The sequence below is a fragment of the Schistocerca piceifrons genome, chromosome 5, assembly GCF_021461385.2.
Source record: "Schistocerca piceifrons isolate TAMUIC-IGC-003096 chromosome 5, iqSchPice1.1, whole genome shotgun sequence".
Taxonomy (NCBI): domain Eukaryota; kingdom Metazoa; phylum Arthropoda; class Insecta; order Orthoptera; family Acrididae; genus Schistocerca; species Schistocerca piceifrons.
The window spans coordinates 260,348,510-260,373,560 of NC_060142.1; the positions used below are offsets into that span (position 1 = coordinate 260,348,510).

At 42.2% G+C, this 25,051-nt stretch overlaps 1 protein-coding gene across 1 annotated transcript in view; it reads right to left on the reverse strand.

The window, feature by feature from the left end:
- The window catches only part of LOC124798931 (cadherin EGF LAG seven-pass G-type receptor 3-like), a 59,273-nt gene that overhangs the window by 10,713 nt on the left and 23,509 nt on the right, over positions 1 to 25,051 (reverse strand). Inside the window, exon 5 of the mRNA XM_047262464.1 lies at positions 10,786 to 10,896. Coding sequence (XP_047118420.1) covers positions 10,786 to 10,896 — 111 coding nt within the window. The remainder of the gene's footprint in view (positions 1 to 10,785; positions 10,897 to 25,051) is intronic.

The window sequence follows — 25,051 nt, forward strand, 5'->3', positions numbered from 1 at the left end:
GTGTGTGTGTTTGTCCTTAGGATAATTTAGGTTAAGTCATGTGTAAGCTTAGGGACTGATGACCTTAGCTGTTAAGTTCCGTAAGATTTCACAAACATTTGAACATTTTCTTAAGAAACAGTTTAACGATGTGTGAAGCCATAATGGCACTAATCGAGAACGTTTTATGATCTGAAGATGGCTAGATTGTTAGCCGAAACTAGTAATAAATCCAAATATAGAAGATTTCATGTGCGATGTCGACTTCATGATTCTTCAGTCCCTAATATAAACAAGAAAAGAATATAAGCGAAGTAGAGATGAATGGGGAATCATTCTAGCGAAGATAAAGATCGCAAATGGGGAAAACAACTGTCCTAAACGATAAAGGGCGGATTGTTATGCCGCAGCCTCTGTGAAAGAGCATCCCTGCCAGGACAAATCTGGCCGGCTGTTCGCGTGTTAGTGTACTGAGCAGCTGTCGAAAGTGACTGAAGGACGGCGAAACCACGAGTACGTAACAAGACACACGACAGAGTGGGTGGGACCAAAAACAGCTGAAGCGGTTATTAATACATAAGACAACTGCACTGAAGTCAACAATACAATTATCAACGACGTTGAAATACCTTAACATAAACCATATACTCCAACCTTATACTTCACATAAACTTTATACTCCAGAAAAACTAAATTCAAAGTTAATAGATATAAATACAATTCTTTCTAGTTTTAACTTGATTCAACTTATTTACATGATTTTCAGGCTTCTTATAATCAAGAGCATAACAGTGGTATAATCACTATATTTTTGTGTGAAGTGGCTTTATTTTCAATAAGATTCCATTAATTTACGTCTATGGTCACAAACTTTTTGTTAACAGATTACCGGTTTCGGTCTACAATGACCATCATCAGACCTGCAGCAAAAATGGGAAAAAACATAAATACACTCGCAGATTGTCTACAGCTTAAAAACAATACATAGTCCATAATGAAAAGCACTACTGATAAATATATTCATTTGTGCGCTTTTAACTATGAAGAGGCATACCTGTTCTATAAAAACAGAATCCTAACGTACTGCACCCATAGTGGCATCGTCAAATAAAAGCGCACAAATGCATAAATTTGTCAGTAGTGCTTTTCATTATGGTCCATACATTGTTTTCAGGCTGTAGACAATCTGCAGGTGTATTTGTTTTTTTCCCATTTTTTGCTGCAGATCTGATGATGGTCGTTGCAGACCGAAACCGGTATTCTGTTAACAAAACGTTTGTGACCATAGACGTGAATTAAAGAAACCTTATGGTATATACGGGTCACTGTGTTATTCGCGACAATAACGCAGCTTGTGGCTTCATTTTGTTACCAGCATGCAAAAATTGTTATGGTACTTACATTTCTTTTGAAATTAAACATACTTTGATGGGGTATTATGAGACCAGACAGGGAGTATGTTCGTAGCAGACATAACGTCAACAAAACGTCGGTTAGCCTATTCTAGCATTGTACGTTGATAATGTGTTGACATCTTGTGGTACAAAATATCGTAACATAGTATCACAATTAAGTAACTAATAATGATAGTAGAATTTCTTCATTAATGGCAAAAGAAGAATTCAAAACGAAGGTTATTGACGATGGTCGTATGGTAAATTTCCCATGTGGATAGCTAAAAAAAATATCGACATTTGCAGGACAAAAAATATTTAGAAGAGCATACGTATCGTTCTTTTACTTGGTACCTTGTTTTCTCCCTCGACACATGTACCATCAAAAAATACTTTTTCATCGTCAAAAATTTAATGAAGATTGTTACATCTGTTTATGTTCTTACTTATGTACAGGTGAAGCTTATCTTTGTGCTGGTACTATAAAGCTTAAATCACTTTTCGCTTTCATATCTTTTGCCTCATTTGTTGGGAAATAACTCATCGGAAAAATATTCAAACCCTTATGAAATCTTCACAATCTTCACAACAAAACAGACAATAAATGAAGGAATAAGTTAATTTCCAATGTAAGCAGGTGACACCACTGCCACCTCTCCCTTCCCCCCTCCCACAACCAACTTCAAAACATTCTTATCGAGATTCCTTGACGTTGACGTTCCGTTGCACGACGTCCAGAGTGAATTGAGCTTTAGACAGCAAAAATACACGAAGTCGCCAAAACTGTAACGGGCAGTCAAATAAAAACGAGACAGATGGAAAAAAGTAAGCAAACAGTTTATTATATGAAACTAACTGGCAGATTAAAAATGTGTGCCGGACCGAGACTCGAACTCGGGATCTTTGCCTTTCGCGGGCAAGTGCAAGTCTCCGCAATATCCTTTCTTTCGGGAGTGCTAGTTCTGCAGGTTCACAGGAGATCTTCTGTAAAGTTTGGAAGGTAGGAGACGAGGTACTGGCAGAAGTAAAGCTGTGAGGACGGGGCATGAGTCGTGCTTGAATAGCTCAGTTGGTTAGAGCACTTGCCAGCGAAAGGCATAGGTCCCGAGTTCGAGTCTAGGTCCGGAACACAGTTTTAATCTGAAAGGAAGTTTCATATCAGCGCACACTCCGATGCAGAGTGAAAAATCTCATTCTGGAAACATCCCCCAGGCTGTGTCTAAGCCATGTCTCCGCAGTATCCTTTCTTTCGGGAGTGCTAGTTCTGCAGGTTCGCAGGAGAGCTTCTGTAAAGTTTGGAAGGTAGGAGACGAAGTACTGGCAGAAGTAAAGCTGTGAGGACGGGGCGTGAGTCGTGATTGGGTAGCTCAGTTGGTAGAGCACTTACCCGCAAAAGGCAAAGGTTCCGAGTTCGAGTCTCGGTCCGGCACACAGTTTTAATCTGCCAGGTTCAAATGGCTCTGAGCACTATGGGACTTAACTGCTAAGGTCATCAGTCCCCTAGAACTAAACCTAACTAAACCTAACTAACCTAAGGACATCACACACATCCAAGCCCGAGGCAGGATTCGAACCTGCGACCGTAGCGGTCGCGCGGTCCCAGACTGTAGCGCCTAGAACCGCTCAGCCACTCCGGCCGGCAATCTGCCAGGAAGTTTCATATCAGCGCACACTGCGCTACAGAGTGAAAAATCTCATTCTGGAGTTTATTATATAAAAACAATCGCCATAACTCTTAATACATTGATCCCACTATGAAACAAGATGGTCAGTGCCTTCGTGAAAAATTGTCTCCGGTTGCCTATGGAAGAATGATGCTATTCAGGCATGCACATTTTCGTCCGGAGCAATCAGCCGTCGCGAATGTCTTTCTCCAGGGTTCCAAAACTATCGAAATCGCATGGGCAGAGATCGGGGTTGCGTGGAAGAAGTGTGAGGGCTTCCCAGCGAATCTCCTGTGGCATACTCGAAACAACCTTGGTTACAAGTCAGTGGATTATACACTCTCGGTATTTGTGATTTTTCACGCTCTTCTTTAGAAGACTACCCACATCGATTAAACGAGCGCGGTGGCGCACTGGGGAACCAAGATGGTTAAAATTCTCGCCCGGCCGTCCACATTTAAGCTTCCGGGTTTTACTATGCGTTTCAAGTCAAATGCCGTGAGAGCTGCTTCGAAATGAATAAGATCAATTTATTTAGCCACGCTGCCCGAATCCAAGCTATTTTTCCTCTGCAATTTTCTCGTCGTCGACGAGATGTTGAACCATGACCGTCTTCCTTTATCAGATAATGTCCCCAGTTGTTACAAATTGCGTACCCGATTCAATCATCATTTATACTGAGGTGACAAAAGTCGTGGGGCAGCGGTATGCACATTTACAGATGGCGGTGGTACCGGGTACACAGAGAATAGAAGGTGAGTGCACTGGCAGGGGCGATTCACGTGGAACGGTTTCCGACGTGATTATGGCAAGGCGACGGGAATTAACGTAATTTGAACGCGGAGTGGAAGTTGGAGCTAGACGTATAGGACATTCTATTTCGGAAATCGTTATGGAATTCAGTATTACAAGATCCACAATGTCAAGAGTGTGACGAAAATACCAAATTTCGGGCATCATCCAGGACAACGCAGTATCCGAAAGCTTTCAGTTAACGTCCGAGAACAGAAGCGTTTGCGTGCAGATGTCAATACTAACAGACAAGCAACACTGCGTGAAGTCGCCGTAGAAATAAATGTGGGACATACGACAGAGGGATAGAAAAACAATTAAAATCTCTCAAAAGAGGGAAGGCCGCTGGACTTCATGGGATACCAGTTTGATCTTACAGAGTACGCGAAGGAATTTGCCCCCCTTTTTGCAGTGGTGTACCGTAGGTCTCTAGAAGAGCGTAGCGTTCCAAAGGATTGAAAAGGCCACAGGTCATCCCCGTTTTGAAGAAGGGACGTCGAGCAGATGTGCAGAACTGTAAACCTGTATCTCTAACGTCGATCAGTTGTAGAATTTTTGGACACGTATTATGTTCGAGTATAATGATTTTCTGGAGACTAGAAATCTACTCTGTAGAAATCAGCATGGGTTTCGAAAAAGACTATCGAGTGAAACCCAGCTCGCGCTATTCGTCCACGAGACTCAGAGGGCCATAGACACGGGTTCCCAGGTAGATGCCGTGTTTCTTGACTTCCGCAAGGCGTTTGACACAGTTCCCCACAGTCGTTTAATGAACAAAGTAAGAGCATATGGACTATCAGACCAATTGTGTGATTGGATTGAAGAGTTCCTAGATAACAGAACGCAGCATGTCATTCTCAATGAAGTGAAGTCTACCGAAGTAAGAGTGATTTCAGGTGTGCCGCATGGGAGTGTCGCAGGACCGTTGCTATTCACAATATGCATAAATGACCTTGTGGATAACATTGGAAGTTCACTGAGGCTTTTTGCGGATGATGCTGTAGTATATCGAGAGCTTGAGACAATGGAAAATTGTACTGAAATGCAGGAGGATCTGCAACGAATTGACGCATGGTGCAGGGAATGGCAATTGAATCTCAATGTAGACAAGTGTAATGTGCTGCGAATACATAGAAAGAAAGATCGTTTATCATTTAGCTACAATATAGCAGGTCAACAACTTGAAGCAGTTAATTCCATAAATTATCTGGGAGTAGGCATCAGGAGTGATTTAAAATGGAATGACCATATAATATAAATCGTCGGTAAAGCCGATGCCAGACTGAGATTCATTGGAAGAATCCAAAGGAAATGCAATCCGAAAACAAAGGAAGTAGGTTGCAGTACACTTGTTCGCTCACTGCTTGAATACTGCTCACTGGTGTGGGATCCGTACCAGATAGGGTTGATAGAGAAGGTAGAGAAGATCCAACGGAGAGCAGCGCCCTTCGTTACAGAATCATTTAAGCGTTTCAGAGATGATAGATAAACTCCAGTGGAAGACTCTGCAAGAGAGACGCTCAGTAGCTCGGTACGGGCTTTTGTTGAAGTTTCGAGAACATACCTTCACCGAGGAGTCAAGCAGTATATTGCTCCCTCCTACGTATGTCTCGCGAAGAGACCATGAGGATAAAATCAGAGAGATTAGAGCCCACACAGAGGCATACCGACAATCTTTCTTTCCACGAACAATACGAGACTGCAATAGAAGGAAGAACCGATAGAGGTACCCAAACTACCCTCCGCCACACGCCGTCAGGTGGCTTGCAGTGTGTGGATGTAGATGTAGATGTATCCGTTAGAACAGTATGGGGAAATCTGGCGTTAATGGCCATGCTAGCACACTACCGACGTGAGTGCCTTTGCTAACGGCACGACATCGCCTCAGCGCTTCTCCTGGTCTCGTAACCATATGGATTGGATCCTAGAAGACTGTAAGACCTCGGCCATGTCAGATGAGTCCAGATTTCACTGGTAAGAGCTGATAGTAGGGTTCGGGCATGGCACAGACTCAACGAAGCCATGGACCAAAGTTGTCAACAATGCACTGTGCAAGCTAGTGGTGGCTCAATAATGATGTGGAATGGACTGGGTCCTCTGGATTTCAGCTACTTTTGAGACCACCTGCAACCCTTCATGGATATCATGTTCCCAAACAAATAGGACATTTCTATGGATGACGATGCACCATGTCATCGGGCCACAGTTGTTCGCAATAGGTTTGGAGAACATTCTGGACAATTCGAGAGAATGATTTAGCGACCCAGATGGCTGGCATGGATCCCAGCGAACATTTATGGGATATAATACAGGGTTCAGTTGGTGCACAAAATCTTGCACCGGTAACATTTTTGCAATAGAGTCAGCATGGCCCAATACTTCTGCAAGGACTTCCAACGCTTTGTTGAGTCCAAGCCACCTCGAGTTGCTCCACCACGACGGGCAAAGGAGGTCCGAAAAGATATTAGGATGTAGCTCATGATTTTTGTCCCCTCAGTGTACTATTCTGTCTCTAATTAGGTCGTTCAGTCCTGCTTTTAGTGTACCTTTAGTCAATTAATTTGCAGCGATACCTAATGTAATGGGTGAGATGCTCAATGCCTGTATCGGCAGTGTTTTCAGCCTTGTTCTGTACCATCCCATACAGTTCTGCCAAAGATAAACAATGGCCGCGGAGAACAGGGAAGATCACAACCAAAAGAGAAACTGCCGTCCTCTAAGTTGAAGAGAGTTCCAGCACGGCTGCTGGGGCCACTGCAGATTATTACATCTAGGCGGCACACAGTAACAGATTGGAGGGATGTTTTACAGCTGCAATAGTGAAGACACTTCCCGATGAAGCACCTTTCAGGAGGAATGTTGTTTCCAGCATTGAAAAACCCGTATATAGGATGATGTAAACCATCACGCTGTCAATTTCCCTTGTTCTTCTAGACCTTCAGTATCAGTGAAAGGGACGAAATCAAAAATGGTGGTTTGTTGGACAGACATCATTTCCCTCCGACTAAGTAGTTAGCAATACGTAATTTTCTTGCAAGAAACACAGGTAGAATACTTAGAAGATTTGTTGAAAGATCTGCTAGTGGCCAGTCGTAAAGAAATATGGTTTCAATTATTGTATCGAGACGATAGACCAACACATCGAAATAATTATCACATTCATTTTCTGTCCGTGATCGTAACGACGCAATATTCGGAGAAGGTGAACAGATTACACCGTTTACGAAAGAGGCAAAACTACTTCAGTGTATATGTACTGTTACTGTCCAAGTGTGCCAGAATTCATTTCGCTAACATAATTCAATGAACTTATCAAACAGTTTTTATTCTTAAAAACGCAGAAAGTGTAGTAACTACAATCGTCAGTCTATTTTATTATGTTTGTAAGAGGGCAACGGGTCGTTTCCGGCCATATCACATTGAATCATGTTTCGTTCCTACAACTATGTACATTCACAGTAAAATCTCGTTATTTGTAATCATTCATTGTTTTGCAGTTTTAATGACCAGCGGAGTATGTTCTTCATCTCAGAACGTTACTCAAGTTTTTAACCGCCGTACTTCAGCAGCATGTCGAAAAAACAGCATTCAAAAGCCACCCTATTTTTTCCTCCTATTCATGAGCATTATGTTACATATAGGCATTCTGTCATTAATTAACCACTTCTACTTTCTAAATCAATTTGGTTTCCCTTGCAGGCACCCAGGCAAACATTTTTTTTCTGAATTTGCCACTCACACTTTCAGGTATATGTTGCTTCTAAAGAGCATTCGTCATTTAGTGGCTGCGTCCTCCTTAGATACGAGACAAAAGTCATTCACAGCAGAGTTCCGAGCCACCTGAAGATCAGACAAAATTGACATGGAGCTAGCGTCTTCAGAGGGCGCCACACAGCAAGGACCATTTTATTCTTCTTGCGGACGTTACCCAAATAGTTCGCAAGATGGCATCAGTCCACCAGGCGCGGATTTAACCGGATACACGGCTTCCCTCATGTCAGCATCATCACACTATGAGCAGTACCTCAAGACAGCATCAGAACCGTGTCTAAGAGCACTGCCGAAATGAGCCAAACTGGACATTCTGAAACTAATCGTAGTTATGATTCACTGGACTCGGGACTACACCAGAGGTAAGCTCAAGTGAATGTCAAACTATTTCTACCCACCAGCTTCCTATCAAAGTTAAGTAATTTGAGCCGCAGCTGGCACTAAAGTGACACAACGAACTGTTACAAACCGGTTACTTCAAGGACAGCTCAGAACCAGACGCTCTGTAGTGTGCATTCTAGTGAGCCCAAACAATGGTCATTTGGAATTCCAGTGGTGTGAACCGAGAGCTCATTGGAGGGTAGATTGGAGGTTCGTTGCATTCTCTGATGAACGTTGGTTCTACCTCGGTGCCAATGACGGCAGTGTGTTGATTAGAAGTAGGCCAGTTGAGGGCCTGCAACCAACATGTCTACGTGCTACACACACTGGACGTTCACCTTTAGTTATGGTCTTATGTCCGACTTTGTACGACAGCAGAAGCACTCACGTGGCTAACCCACGCATCCTGACTCCACATTTGTACGTCAGTCTGGTGATTCTACCCCGTGCTGTCACTTGTAACGCCGGAAATGCATATCCTCCTATTTCCATCTATTGTACTATAAAATATTTTCTTTATTTTGTCACCTGAAGATAGGACATTTCTGTGTCTTTATATATTGTAATTGTTTTGCTATTTGTATATATATATATATATATATATATATCGTAGTATGCATTTATGTCGATGTATAATTGGTTTGTTTTGTAAATATTATTTGTATTTTTACGCTGGGTCTGGCCTAGGGAAAACTATGCTATCGAATGATTACATCGATAGGTCGTGTGGAGAACCAAAGTGTTTAGGATCTTTGGTAGTGTTAACTCTGCCGCGTGGAGTCTGGCTGGAGTAGGGTGGTGGAGCAGGTGTGTCGTGTGACGCTCCCGCGAGTTGCCGCGCTTTCGGGGTTTGGCAGCATGTAATTGCGCTCGACTTGCTATGATAGTTTCTGACACGGTGTCGCGGATGGGCAGCAATAGCTGGCGTACATCAAGAGCCCGTTTCGCCTGGTGACCGTGTCGAGTAGATGGCGCGCCAACTTCCAGCTTCTGCAACAGCGACGGCCGACAATGACTGACTGTCGCCACCTCTTCGATCGACGACTGCAAACCTTCAATCAACCAACAAAGAAGACTAAACGCACGTAAAGTTTTAGAACTGTATGGCAGACGTCAGCTTTTCAAACTGTTGCATCACAAAAATACAGCAACTTGGCATGAACCTTTGTTGCTCATTGTCCCAATTGCATTACCAAGCAGGGTCCCTTCCTTTTCTGAAATAAACCCGAGTGTCGTTGAAATTCATGCGCCAGCATTAAAGTAATATCATTCCATTTCACTGCTTTAATTTCAAAGTTCAGTTAAAGTATTCATAGCTGGCTATAATATTTAGATTACACAAGCAGAAATTAAGAGTGCGAGTTTTGTTACCATTTTTTAGCTTACCTGTGACTGCAGCTCAGCTTGGTACGTATTAAATTTTACTATTGTTAATTGTTCAGAATCATTTAATTCAAGTTCAAAGTTAAATCCATTATTTCTAAATTGCATAGATTCAAGTAGCTTTTGAAATGATTGTTGAGGTAGCCCAAGACTAACCTTATTTTATTGAATTTCGTAGTGCTTCAGAAACAAAGTTCACTATTAATTTCAGTCACTAAATTAGCTTTCAGTTTTCCGGTTTTATTAATTCTTTTGCTAAATTAAGTCAGAGTGTAGTGAAATTACTTCTGACAAACATTCAGTTTTCACACAACACGTGTCAACCTTCAGTTGCCACGCTTTTAGTGCTAATTATATGTGCATTAATCTTTCATTTTCAGTTATTATAGTAGCTGTCCATAGGACTGACGACCGTAATTTTCCCCAAATCTCAAATATCTAATTAACGCCAATTAATTGTTAACGTAACGACCGCACATTTACTTTTTTTATTAATTTTGCCTTTTTCTCAAAATTAATTTCGACCAATTTCATTTGCATTTTTCCTTTCATTTAGATGTAACCCTTTCCTCCCTCTTTACCGACAAATTAACTTCGGTGACGATTGCTTTTCTCAAATTTCCATTAGGTGCACACGGTTTAATTTTTCACTGTCATTAAGGTTGATAAGTGAGGGGGAGGTTACACACCCATGAACAGCATTCCGGGGAGGGTTTTCCAACAGGATAACGCGCGTCCACATACCGCTGTTGTAATCCAACATGTTCTACAGTGTCGACATGTTGCCTTGGCCTGCACTATCAGAGCTGTCTCCAATCGAGTACGTGTCGGACATCATTGGATGACAACTCCAGCGTCAAGCATAAACAGCGTTAACTATCCCTTTGTTGACCGACCAAGTTCAACAAGCATGGAACTCTATCCCACACCTGTACAACACAATACGTGCATTTTTGCACGTTTGCATTCAATATTCTGGTAGTTACATTGGTTATTACTGTACGAGGATTTCACATTTGTAGTGTCTTGTCTCGAACTTACATCAATCTCTGTTGTTGCCATGTTAATCACTTAAATGTGTTATATAGACATGTTTTTCCGAAATTCCATTACAATGCATTACATTTTTTTGCGATTTTTTCCGTCAGTGTATTTTCGTTTAGCTATTGCCTAATCCCGTTCGGTCCTCCGACGAGCCGGAACGGGAAGCAAGCCATCCAATAAGAGCGACTACTTTCAGTAGTAAGGGATATTTTTTCCTGTCGAGCTTGTTACATTTGACACCAAGAAAATTTGGTGAATATAACGCAAGATAATGCATCAGATATGTTAAGCTTGTCTGACGTGTGTACACAGAGGAGTGAGTCAATGAATGTGCGCTCTTGTGTGTGTGTGTGTGTGTGTGTGTGTGTGCAGCTTACAAAGATGAGCGAGGCGACGGGCACCAGGTAGGAGAACATCATGCCTCGCTCCACAGACATCCAGCAGAAACGGCGCGTCTCGTAGCTGTGCGGGTTGAACAGGTAGCAGCCCTGCAACAGTCACACACACAACCTTGCTCAGCATTCGGCCCACATAAGATGGTAGTTAAAGGAAAAAGACACTTAAAAGTCGTACATCCAAGAAAATCTGCAAGAAACTGCATATTGAAATGAAATGTCGTGTGGTGATTGCCTCGCTGGAACTTATGAAATAATCGTGAAATGATGAAAAATAAATTGGATTTCCGAAAGGAATGCTCAACATTATCTTCAAGAAGGCTTTAGAACAAAGTACATCACGCTCCCCTTAGTTCCATCCACGCTGTTCGCTGTGATACTTCAGCGACCAGTCCGTTTGAGAACATTCAGTCTATATTAGCACAAGAACGTAAAAGAGGAAATAAATTCGTGGACTTTGAGGTCTACAGAACTGTCAACGGCAAAATGGGACACAAAGTCTACCACAGACCAACTGAACCAACCAGTACATACACGACGAGTCCCACCATCAACCTGCTCTAAAGCGACCTGTCGAGAGCTACAAAACTACCGTGGGCTACCATAGACTATCATAGCATATCCTATGGTAATTTTTTTAAAAGCACTGATCAGTTAATATCGTAAAAGCGTTACCTGTACGTTACGTGTGTTGTGTACCTGTTCGGGGTTATCTCATTTCGATAGTATTTTATGAGCATGCGATCAGTGTCTTAATTTCTCCTAGAAATTCCAAGCGCTGAACCGTTTCGAAAATGACTGAGGATATACAAAGGGCCGCATAACCTACGGAACATTGTTATTCTGCATAGTTATCCTCCTGTCTGTTACTTAAAAATAAGCAATACCGCATTCGTAGCAATTTTCTATATTCAATTCAACTTTAATTTCAAAACTGCTGATTCGTAACATGAAACAAAAGGATATTGTGGTAAAAATAAAAGATAATAAAGATTTATCATCTAGCACTTGAAAACGAAATTTCTTCAAAAAGAGTTAAAATTTTAAAAAAAACGCAAAACAAAAACATATCAATCATCGCTTCAATATTTCATAGAGCCTACATAAAACATGATTCTGTTATTCGTAAACAAGTTTCACACTTATTAATAACTACAGGAAACACTTTCTTTTTGGCATTATGAAGAACATTCTATTGAGTTCAAAATAACGACAGTATTTGTACGGATTTTTTATGTTCGTGCGCGTAACCTGTACATGTATCAAAAGTTGCTTTGTTGACTTAAAAATGCAGTAGTTACACGATCAGCTAATTTTTATTATTTATAAAATGCAGTTTATATTTTGTATGGATTAACATATACGCGGGACAAACCCTGAATGGTGAGAGGTTCTAATAATTATTACGATGAAGATAACATCGGCCGCATAACAGCGGTATTTGAATATACGTCCCCACAGGGTGATCGCTGACAATCGACTTTGCAGGCCACAGAGAAATGGTTCTCGTGCAATATCCCTGAAAGGGGACAGCCCTCTCGGACTGACCGTGCGCCCGTTATTTGTTCAATAGCCCATTGACCATCACCCTCGACGAAACGTCATGAATTAGGCACATGAGTGTGAGGACGAAAGCAATTGGGGAATCCTTCGGAGGAAGGTGTGATTCATGCAGTCGAAAGCCTGAGCGAAGTCGATGGTCATCTTGGACTCTGCAGTCGACAAAGTGCTGCATTGGTGATGGCGACCCTGTAATCACACAGCGTTGATTGCAGTATTGTGTCTCCACCCAAGGACGTCTGCACGGGTAGCAGGACTCGTCTCAGATGCATCGTGAGGAGGCGTTTGAAACTCTAAAACTCTGAGTTGAGTAAAGTGATCGGCTGTCAGGTCGCATGCTTCCAGAGGGTATGGGTATACGAATAATTAGACCTTAAAGAAAGTCCTGTGAAGGTGGCGTCGTAGGGGCAGTAGCTCCTGGTACATTTCTTTCAATCCCGATAGTATCAAGTCTTTGAAAGCCCTATAAAGTTCTAACAGCAGCCCTTGTAGTCCTGATATCAGTTGAGAGCACACTTAGCGATCCAATGAGTCATGTCTTCCATGATGGCCATCAAGGCTACGATGGACCCTATGTGGTACGTATCTAAGTACCGCAACGATAGTGTCTTTCTCACTGTAGAAATGACCATAGTCAACTTCGAAGGCTATTGCGATGTCCGTCTATGATACCAGCCGTCGGCTGTCAGGTAAATCTAGAGAATGAATCAGTGCTTGCAGACGGCATTGAGATCTGCGATGACATGGCGCATTGAGAACGTTTCTCCGTTGATGATGTCTCCACATCGCGCTCGAACAACTACGCCTTCCAGTCGGCACCGAGTAGTATTTTGACGTCGGAGAGTGGTCATGCACACAAAAATTCTATGGTCCGCATTCAGGACACCCGAAGCGAGTGAGAATATCACGTAGATGCAATCCGATCGACTGGCTGAGTGGCTCATGATGCTTGTATATCCCGGGCGATTGCCGTGCACGGCTTCCCAGGTGTCTATGAGATTTAGTCGATGTACTAAGTAACGGAGCTCAGTACAATTGCTAAAATTTGGATACTGCTCTGGTTGAAATTTCGGCCGACAATGATGTGTTGATATTGCGCCATAACAAGCGGCGTGATTGTTTCAGAATAAAACTGTGAGCGCTCTCATCGGTCGTTGGTCTCTGTCAGATGGTCTGATTTTGTGTACTGTTAGTGCTTGCACCCGCGCTGACGGCAGGTAAGTAACGTCTTCTACTGCTATGCCATCGCGCATGATAATCACTGCTCCACATCTCTGTTTGCGGCTGGGATGACATGCCATATACCCATAAAAATCTGGCCAAGTCTCCGTCCTTGTTCTCGGAACAGGGCAGTGTCAGCGTCCGCTGCTCGTAACCTGTCATGTAACAACTGAAGTTTAAACAGATGGTGGCAATTCTGTACGATTGCACCGGCAGCACGTTGCCGTACATGCTCATATTGGGAAGAACGAATATCGTCGGTCTTAAGCAATGTATGTCTCCTGATCATGCCCGTATCGCCAGGCAGCCTGTGGCATTTCTTCGTCTGGTGGTGGCTTAGTAACTACGTCGTCAGTCCACGAACCGGGGTCTTCAGGGAGATGCTGTGTTCCAGTGCCACTCGATAAATTATCCTGGCCATGATGGGGTTGGGTACAGCCAACTACGCGTGATACCTCTTCCTGGGAATCACTTAGTGGTCGCGGAACGGATTCATCCTAGAAGCACGACTCCGACTAAGCAGCCTTGTCATCCTCCTTTTCTTGCATCGTTTTAGTGACCTCTGTTTACGGGAATTTGGTTCCGAGTTGACGGAGGGATGGAGTCGCAACGTTCAGGAACGAAGGCGATTGTAGGTTCAAATGGCTCTCAGCACTATGGGACTTACCATCTGAGGTCATCAGTCCCCTAGACTTAGAACTACTTAAACCTAACTAACCTAAGGATATCACACACATCCATGCCCGAGGCAGGATTCGAAACTGCGACCGTAGCAACAGCGCGGTTCCGGACTGATACGCCTAGAACTTCACGGCCACAGCGGCCGGCCGTGACTGTTGGCACAACCATGGCATCGAGATCCATATCACCTTCATCCCATAGTGGGATCTCCGGGTGAGGGCCCAGTTGCTGCTTTAGACTGTCGGCCTCATCTCGTCCGATCACTGCAGATCGTGAAAGATCGCGTGGAAGTTGCTGTGCAGCCGTCTGAAGCCAGAAGTGTAATTCTGCGTTTGAGGCATTTGTTTCGTATTGTTCTTCTTTACCACATCCAGGACTGGTCTTTCGCTGTCTATCGTATATGACATGGCCCAGAAACGGCCACTAAAGAAGTAGTACAGGACATGTTTCTGTAGCTCACAGCAGACTTGTCAGATGCCGTTCAAAACTGAGTATGTAGTGAAGTGTGTGCATTTCTCTGCTAGATGCCCGTGGACTGTTCCACAAGGGCGCAGTGCTAATATCACGTCTTCCGCCAGCCTTTCGAACGGAGGTTCGAAGATACAAACTGTACATAACCCCAGTTCAACAACTGCTGGGACGATATGTCCAACGAATGCTGGAATTTGAAGCCTTGTTTCGTCCATGCTAAGATCCCGTCACTTTGTCAGTAGGGTATAAACCAAGCAACTAAAACTGGACAGGTGTACTCCAATCATGTCCTCCCAAAGGGGATCTTCATTTAGCCACATAGGAAAAGTTCGGCGAGGAGTGCTGTCGGTCGCGTATATTCGTTAAAGAAGGTGAATTTAAACGTGGTTTTACTCTAGGAGGTTGCCATTCTATTGATGATCGTAAACACGCGAATATCGTTGTAAAAGTAAAAAGCCGCGAGACACACTCCACCGCGAGGACGTCAACACCATCATCCGCACCGCTTCCTGCCGAAGGGAGACTGTCCTGTCCATTCGGATACGGAGGAGGTCCTCTGTACCAAGCACAACAAGTGAAAGCCAGTTTCCTCTATGCACACATTCCCACCCAATATGCAGTGGAAAACTGACTTGGTTTACTTTGGCAAAATACTACATATGGCAAAATCGTGTGAAATTCTCAGTACTGACGCGCAAGGTGACGGATCTTTATATCATCACCTCGTTTACTTCCTTCTCTATGGGTTTCGAGATGTGTGATACTTTTACTAATTTTAGTTAATTTGTGTTAATATTTACGGTGTCTTTCTCTGTTATTGGTCGGCAATCGAACTCCGATAAAATTATGCATCCGTCTACTCTGTTGCAATTATGTTTTTCATGATATGCGAAAACTGGAGAGATTGGGGGCATCAAATAATTTCTCTGATGTGATAGAAGAAGAAACAGGAGTCGATTTAGAAGAGGTAGGCGATGCAGTATTAGAATCAGAATATAAAAGAGCTTTCGAGGACTTAATGTCAAATAAGGCAGAAGGGATAGATAACATTTCATCAGAATTTCTAAAATCAATGGGGGAAGTGGCAACAAAACGCCTATTCACGTTGGCGTGTAGGATATATGAGTCTGGAGACAAGCCATTTGACTTTCGAAAAAGCATCATCCACACAGTTCCGAACACGGCAAGAGCTGACATGTGCGAGAATTATCGCAGTATCAGCTTAACAGCTCATGCATCCAAGTTGATTACAAGAATAATATACAGAATAATGGAAAAGAAAATTGACGATGCGCTAGCTGACGGTCAGTTTGGCTTTAGGAAAAGTAAAGGCACCAGAGAGGCGATTCTGACGTTGCGGTTAATAAAGGCTAAAGAAAAATCAAGACACGTTCATAGGATTTGTCAACTTGGAAAAAGCGTTCGACAGTGTAAAATGGTGCAAGATGTTCAAAATTCCGAAAAAAGTAGGGGTAAGCTATAGGTAGAGACGGGTCATACACATGTGTACAACAGCCAAGAGGGAATAATAAGAGTGGATGACCAAGAGCGAAGTGCTCATATTAAAAAGAGTGTAAGACATGGGTGTAGCCTTTCGCCCCTACTGTTCAATCTGTACATCGAGGAAGCAATGATAGAAATAAAAGAAAGGTTCAGGGATGAAATTAAAATTCAAGGTGAAAGGATATCAATGATACGATTTGGTGATCACATTGCTATCCTGAGTGAAAGTGAAGTAGAATTACATGATCTGCTGAACAGAATGAACAATCTAATGAGTACACAGTATGGACTGTAAGTAAATAGAAGAAAGACGAAGGTAATGAGAAGCAGTAGAAATGAGAACAGCGAGAAAGTTAACGTAAGGACTGATGATCACGAAGTAGACGAAGTTAAGAAATTCTTCTACCTAGGCATTAAAATAACCTCTGACGGACGAAGGAAGAAGGACATCAAAAGCAAAATGGCAAAAAAAAGGCATTCCTGGCCAAGAGAAGTCTATTAATATCAAATATCAGCCTTAATTTGAGGAAGAAATTTCTGAGAATGTACGTCTGGAGTACTGCACTGTATGGTAGTGAAACATGGACTCTGGTAAAACCGGAACAGGAGACAATCGAAGCATTTGAGATGTGGTGCTACAGACGAATTTTGAAAATTAGGTGGACTGATAAGGTAAGGAATGAGGAGGTTCTCCGCAGAATCGGAGAGGAAAGAAAAATGTTGAAAGCAGTGACAAGGAGAAGGGACAGGATGATAGGACATCTGTTAAGACATGAGGGAATGAAATCCATGGTACTAGAGGGAGCTGTAGGCAAAATCTGTAGAGGAAGACAGAGATTGGAATACTTCCAGCAAATAATTGAGGACGTAGGTTGAAAGTGGTACTCTGAGATGAAGAGGTTAGCACAGGAGAGGAATTCGGGCCGTATCAAACCGGTCAGAAGACTGATGACCCAAAAAAAAAATCTAAATTATATATGCTAGTCAGCATTGATTGTTTACCTGTCCACATCGTAATTGAACCTGGTGGAAATAGCAGCCAGGTTTTGAGCAACATCACCTAGGTTCCAAACCAAAACCAGCCAAGTTCGTCATAAAGGGAAGCTTTTAAATGTTTCATTTTTAAAATGGTGAAGTTCTTCATGGTTTCATTATGCTGCCATTAAGCTGTATTTTCAAAACGCCTTTGGTAAACATGGTGTGTAAATAGTTGGTAATCTCTTTAAGCTCTTAAGCTGTAGATTAATTTTGCATGAGACGTTTTCCTTTTTCAGTTATTCTTTCTGTTAATCTTGTCTCAGTTCAGTTAAAGTGAAAGGTATTTGTTCTGATTCTCAATGCAGAAAAGTGATTTTTTACTTTTTTGTAAATATTGACTAAATAAATGAAAAACATTTATTGGGAACTTAACTCAGTCAATCGATCCTTTCACGTTAGTGACCAGTACCACCACGTAGATACTGGCGATGGTGATTGAATATCTGTAGGTTATAGGTGCCTATAGGGTGTCCCAGGAGCAATCGTCAATATTCGGTGATACGACAGGAATGTTCGTTCGTTGTTTTTGTGCTAGTGCGTCAGTCTCTTTGACGTTTTATTCTTGGCCAACCTACCTCACAGCTTTCGTTCTCTTCACTTGTGATGTTTTTCTGGAACTAAATATGGAACTGGATTATGGAACTGATGGTTTTACAGACAGTTGGTCTGAATCATACTTAAACAACAAAATCCAAAATGTAGTGCTGAATAAATCATTTCAGAGATGGGGTCTGACAGGGTTCAGGTTTGGGCCAACTACTATTCCTATGGCAGAAAGACATCCCAAGTAAAGAGACTGAATGCAGGGAGGGTTTCTGGGACTGAACAAAACATCAAAGAGGTTGGATGGGTAAAACGAGAATGTACTCAAAAGCGAAAAATATTTTATTGGATCTTCATTTACTATATGATAATGTAATTTCAGTTCCTGAATATTACATTCCAATTCCACTTCTAAGTGTGGAAAAATTAATAATTAGCAAAAGCTTACACCGGGCCTCGCCCACTTGTTGTTCTGTATTTCCTCTCATTATTTATTCCTGCGGTGTTTCCTTACAGTTTTATGTAGTCACAATGTGGTGAATATTTTGGTGTTGTTTAGCAGATCCAGAACTTATGCAAAAATGTGTGTGCGTGGTAAAACTAATAAAAGTTGCAATTTTCTGACAGGAAAACCATGCCAAAAGACAGTATTTGTTTCCAAAATTGCTGATGCAGTTGCAGCGTATGATGCTTCTTTAGTTTCAATTGTGCTAATCTTGGCAGACTACGGACCCTACCGAGGGTAGGATTTGATCCAGGAGCTTTTACACGGTCGACACTGAAGGAAATAGTTAACAGGAGAATTGATGCAGGTGACATTATTGTTATTCATTTTGATAATCAGGCTAACCTAGGAGGACACTAAAGAAAAAACTGCTTGAGGATGAAGAGGAGAATGCATACAGTTTGCCTTAGTTCACCCAGGTAAGGTTAGGCCTAATAAAAGCAGTAGGAAACCTTTGAGTCAGGTTTGCTGTAACTTAACATTTTGGCAGCTGTATATACTTGTTCCTCATAAACCATTTATAATATAATATTCAAATTTAGCATGCAATTACTCATTACAGTAGTGGAACATTCTTTGAAAGGAATTTTCATTTACTGCTATAGTAAGGCATTTATCTAAGAGGAAAGTCCTTAGATTCGGTTTTTTTTCACAGAAATTTGGAGAGCTGTAAAAATCTAGCAAAATAAGGTATCATTATTCTATTCCACAAATATTTGTAATAATGGCGTATCAAACATTGTGCAAAAATACTTTAATTTCGTTCTGGCGGATTTTTAAAAAAAGGAACATTTGTACTCACCCTGTTGAAAAAAATTCAGTTGTTATAATTAAAACATATAACGTCAATAAGCATTAAAACGTATGTAAGTATCTATATAACTGTGCCAAATTTATTACATTGTCTTGAAAACTTTGGATTTTATAAAATTTTTCTTTTTGCAATATACTGCAACTTCGCATACGTCCCCCCTTACCCAGCCAACCTCTCGAACGTTTTATTCTAGTACAGCCTATCTCGCTGCTTTCAGTCTCTTTGCTTGGGATGCCTTTCTGCCATAGGAATTGGAGTGGACCCAAAATTGAATCCACTGAGACTCCGTTTCTGATTTAATTATTCGGGACAACATTTTGCACTCTGTTTTGTAAATATGACTCAAACAAGCTGTGCATAAAGCCATCAGTCTGCTAAATGTGTTCTATTTTGAAAACCATTCGGTATGAAGTTTTTTGTCTCAAATGAGTGTTCGATTCATAACTCTGAATACTGGCCATTCTTCCTGAGACACACTGGCACGCCTGTGCGAGGGGCGTTCAGTAAGTAACGCAACTCATTTTTTTCTCTGTCGGTTGAAAATATGTGGGATTTGCTGTGGAAAATCGTGAAATATTCTCGCTGCAGCCGGAGATATTTCCAAGCAGAGAGCTCTCATGGACTTACTTTTGGCACTAAACCAAGTTATCCCAGACATTCATAGGCGCTCGCAGAGTGCCTACGGAGACCTGGAAGTGAACCGACAGGAGTGGCCGTGCTCCGGTCGCAGGTTCGAATCCTGCCTCGGGCATGGATATGTGTGATGTCCTTAGGTTAGTTAGGTTTAATTAGTTCTAAGTTCTAGGTAACTGATGACCTCAGAAGTTAAGTCGCGTAGTGCTCAGAGCCATTTGAACCATTTTGAACCTGGAAGTGAACAAAAGTACGGTGAGTCGTTGGGCGAGGCGTCTGTCATCGTCGCAATAAGGTCGCACAAACCTCTCCAGCCTCCTGTGTGCCGGCTGACAGCACACAGTTGTGACTCCTGCAGTGTTTCAACGTGCAACACTGCAGAAGGCGATCGACGAATCACAATCAAACACCTCACTGCTCAACTGCACGACTCTGTTGATAGCGCTGATACACTCGTTCACCAGTTGGCGTACCGAAAGGTTTGTGCCCGCTGGATTCTTCGCTGCCATAAAGAGCATGAGTTTGGTCCACCGCAGGAAGCTGAAAGTGGCTGATGTGGAGGCCATTAATGCAGCAAGAGTTTGGCTCCAACGTCGACCAGTGGAGTGGTAGCATGCCGTCATGTAGGACCACCCAGTAAGGTAACGTAAAGCCGTCGCACTGATCGGAGATTATGTTGAAAAGTAGAGTTTTGTAGCCAAACGAGCGGGGAACAATATGGTTAATTCGAATCCTGAATAAAACCAACATGCGTTCGGAGAAAATGTGTCGCCTCTCGTACACCGGAGTGATTTGCAACTGTAGAGTATCGGTCGTTCCATCAGAATCTTAAGGCTCTATTTTGGCACACCAGCACTGTCGCGTAGATGAGAGCTACCTGGTGTGACGCTAGAGTGGGTAGCGCACTGTCAGATTCCGCAGTCGCGCACAGCGCGTCGCGGCCTAACAAGGACAGTACGGAGGCGCGCTGTGTTTGCTGGCGCCATCATTAGCAGCGGCGCTGTTTGTGCTGCACTCGTCACTGGCGAGGCCCGGCCCTGCCCGGGGCTCGCATTACGCCAGCTGGAGCCCTCCACACAACAACAGCGGCTCATTTTTCCAGAGCCAGTGCAAGCCCCGGCCTAACGAGCGCGCAAAGGCACGGTGCAATTAGCGCGCGCGTTAAGCTGTTACTGCGACGAGCGGCCGGTTCAGCCCGTCTGGAGCAGCCATCAGCCGCTAGCCGGCAGCGGCCAGCAGACAGGCAATTACGCGGCCCAGGCCAGGGCTTCTGTATGAGCCACCCCCGTCTGCCGCTGCACTCTTTACCAGCAGTCCCCTCGTACTGCCCCCACTGTCCCTGGAGACTAATTTTGTTTTCACCGTGACAGAGATTCCACTCAATCCACAGCCTCTGTTGCAGCTTAGTAGCTGTGCGATGCCAGTTAGTCCAAAAAAATACTTTTTCAGTGCTGAAGGCGTCTATACATTGGTTCTCTGCTACTTTCCACCACGGTCATACACAAGCTGTTAAACATAAACACAAGCCAAAAACTTTACCGACTACTGCTTGCCTGGTTCTCTCCATCCCGAGTCCTCACCTCTCACCTCTTATACGTTATTCGTTTCTCTGACTCATTAGTCTTCTGAATGGTTGATACGACCACCCACTAATTCCTTTCCTGTGTCACCCTCTTCATCTCGTGATAGTACTTGCTCCCGTCGTTTTCAGTTATTTGCTGAATACTCCAATCTCGGTCTTGCTCTACAAATTTTACCCTCTACATCCCCCTCCAGTTATTCCTTGATGTCATTGGGTCTCTCTTTCTTCTCAATGTTTTCTCCTCGCCAATTCTGCGGAGAGTCTTCTTATGTTTTATGTAATCAGTTCACTTAATTTTCAAAATCCTTCCGTAGCATCGTATTTCAAACCACTTAATTCTCTTCTTTCCCACAGTCCAATATTTACTTCCGTATGTAGTGTGCTCCAGGCATACATGTCAAGAAATTTCTTGCTCAGTTTAAGGCTGATGATTGATACTAGTAGACTTCTCCTGGCCAGGAATGTCCTCTGTCTGTGCTACTCACCCTGTTATGCACTTATTGCTTACTCTGTCTTGTGTATATTTTGCTTACAAGGTACGAGAATTCCTTAACTTCACATTTAGATGTTATGTTTACTGCTGTTCTCATTTCCGTTACTTTTCATTACTCTCATCTTTCTTCGATTTATTCTTAGTCCAAACTCCGTCCTCATTAGAGTGATCATTCCATTCAACAGATCCTGTAAATCTTCTTTACTTTGCCGGCCGTTGTGAACGAGCGGTTCTAGGCGCTTCAGTCAGGAGCCGCGCGACTGCTACGGTCGCAGGTTCAAATCCTGCCTCGGGCATGGATGTGTGTGATGTCCTTAGGTTAGTTGGGTTTAAGTAGTTCTAAGTTCTGGGGGACTAATGACCTCAAATGGTAAGTTCCATAGTGCTCAGAGCCATTTGAACCATTCTTTACTTTCACTCAGGATAGCAATGTCATTAGCGAATTTTAGCCCACTCTTGAACTTTTCTTTTATTTCCGTCATCGCTTCTTCGATATATAGATTGAATAGGAGAGGTGAAAGACTTTATCCCTGTCTTACACATTTCTTAATCCGAGAACTTCATTCTTGGTCTTCACCTCTTAATGTTCCCTCTTGGCTCTTGTACATATTGCATATTACCCGCCTTTCTCTATAGGTTGCCCCTATTTTCCTGTTGCACCTTTTGACATTGTCGAACGTTTTTTATATGTCGACAAATCCAGTGGACATGTTTTGTTTTTTCTTAAGTCTTTCACCCATTTCCATGAGCAGCGTCTGAACTGCCGCTGATGGTTTTCCCTTTCCTGAAGTCAAATTTACTATCATCTGACAGATTACCAATTTTTCTTTTCCATTCTTCGGTATACTTTTCATGTCGGCACCTTCGATGAATGAGTTGTTAAACCGATTATTCGATAGTTCTCGCATTTAACTGACCTTCATGCCTGTGTGGATGATACTTTTCCAGAAGCCTCGTGATATGTCTCCAGGCTCATAGATTCTCCAAAGCAACTCCAGTAATTTTAGAAATTCCGAAGGAACATTATCTATGGCTTCTGCTTTACCGCAAGTCTTTCTAAGCTCCGTTTGATACTGGATACCCTACGTCTTCCATTTCGACTCCCATTTCTTCAGACTGTTATCCATTCTCAATATCGCAATTTCCTGTCCCTAAAAGAGGGTACCAAGGATCCTTCCAACCCTTTAGCTGCCGGCCTTTCTCGTCCCAATATAACCACGACCCAGCTGTCTCTGCCAATCCAGACAATCACACTACCCAATGGTGCCTCAGCTTCACCTTGAAAGTTTCACCTCCGGGATTAATTTCAAATATGTTATAAACAACTGTACCAAAACCCAAACAATTGATATACGATGAACTCTCCATGGATTACACCACTCTGACTTCCACCCTATTACATAAAAGCAAGGTATGTCACATCCCAACATTTTTATCCAACCTCCTAGAAAATTCTGTAAATCTCATGCATTACACGAAATGGAGCAATATCGTGTTTCTAGTCATCGTTCAACCACTACTGCTGCTGCCACTATGTACCTTCATCTCTTCATTTCCACACAAGCCAGATTCAGTCTCAAGATACGTTTAGCAGACTTCCTCATCCTAATTCTCAAGTCTGTGTGAAAGTGTATCTTTCCTATTCTCTGTCAACAAAGGTACTTACCATTTTGTAAAATATAGTCCCTCATGACACTCACAACTCCCAGAAAAACTGTAGAACAAATCGATCCACCCTTCAATATACTTCAATCATGTGTAGACCTTGTGTTAACGCGAAGAACTAAAACGCTTCATCGTGCGTTCATCTGCTAATTTTTTTGTCTGCAGTACCTAGCAAAGGATGGGGCAATTAGACACTGCGGGGAATCTGACACATCGATTTCCAAGCTATTATGCACCTGTTGTGTGCTGCGCTGTACTGGTTTTTGATACAATTCACATGGTTGGATGATGAAACCATCAGTTGCCGCTAAGTTCATACAGTTAAATTATATATGTTTCGTCGTAGTTTGCTGTAATTTTTCTACTGTGAATTTTAAGAGTTAGGATCAACTGTGTAATTTGTTATTTAACGCACATATAGTAGGGATAATTTTCTTATGTTTCTGCGTCCACATATAGAATATTTTACACACTACGTTTGAGAGTTATTTTTGCAACGTATTTATTAAACCAATTACTCGGAGGTATTTTATGGCATGTAATGGCTGGGTACCCCAATAGTATTAACTGTTATTTTCAATTACAAATCTACCGTTGCAAATGTAGTACAGGTGTATAAACTCAGAAAAAAGTAATACTCCAGTATTTTGACGGCTATCAGGAGACAGAGATGTTGAAAATTAAAGAAGAGAAACGGGATATGAAAGACGATGCGAAGGTCAGAAACAACAAAAATTACTGAGATGAAAGAAGGTCATACTAAGACAAAACGACAGATTCGTAGGAGAAATCTTGAATTTTCATCATCTGAATCAGGTTGGGAGGTAGCCTTGACCAACTTGTGTGACGGACATGAAGCAGATGGTATTGATACTGATTCAAAACAAGAAGTTTGTTCAGTGTGTGATGAATTTGAAAAAGAAAGAAAAATTTGGCTGAGATACATGTCCTGCTTGTATTGGAGTCATTCAGAGTCCAGTGAATGGCCCATCCAGATAATTATTTTTGTGATATATGTTTAAGCAGACAGTAAATTTACCACGTTTTGATTAATCTTGTTCAACACTGGACTTCATGCTTTACTCCTATGGTTGATACCGGCGTGTTCTGTTTTCGTATTAAATTTAATTTGCATCGTTTACCAAGTTATCTGAGAGTTAAATCATAGAAGGAACTGCATAAAACAGGAAATAAAAAATTTTACAATCCATTATTTGACTCTTCTTTTCCCTGATATATTCGGTCCAATAATGCAATGCAGAAATTATGATAGGTATGGCATCAAACAAAAATTAATCACTCGAATGTTATATTAGCTTAATATTTAGTTGTTGACATAAGGATAAAAATTTAAGGATCGACAATAAAATCCCCTTAGATGTGCTCAATTCACCCACACTCCCCTAGTAGCCGAAATTGGCCAATAATGGCAAATAAACAATAATTAAATAGAAAATAATTTGAGTAAATGAAACAAAAATTATTTATAGTCCTGGAACTTCTATTTACAGAAGAAACAAGTCCCATTACTTACATACC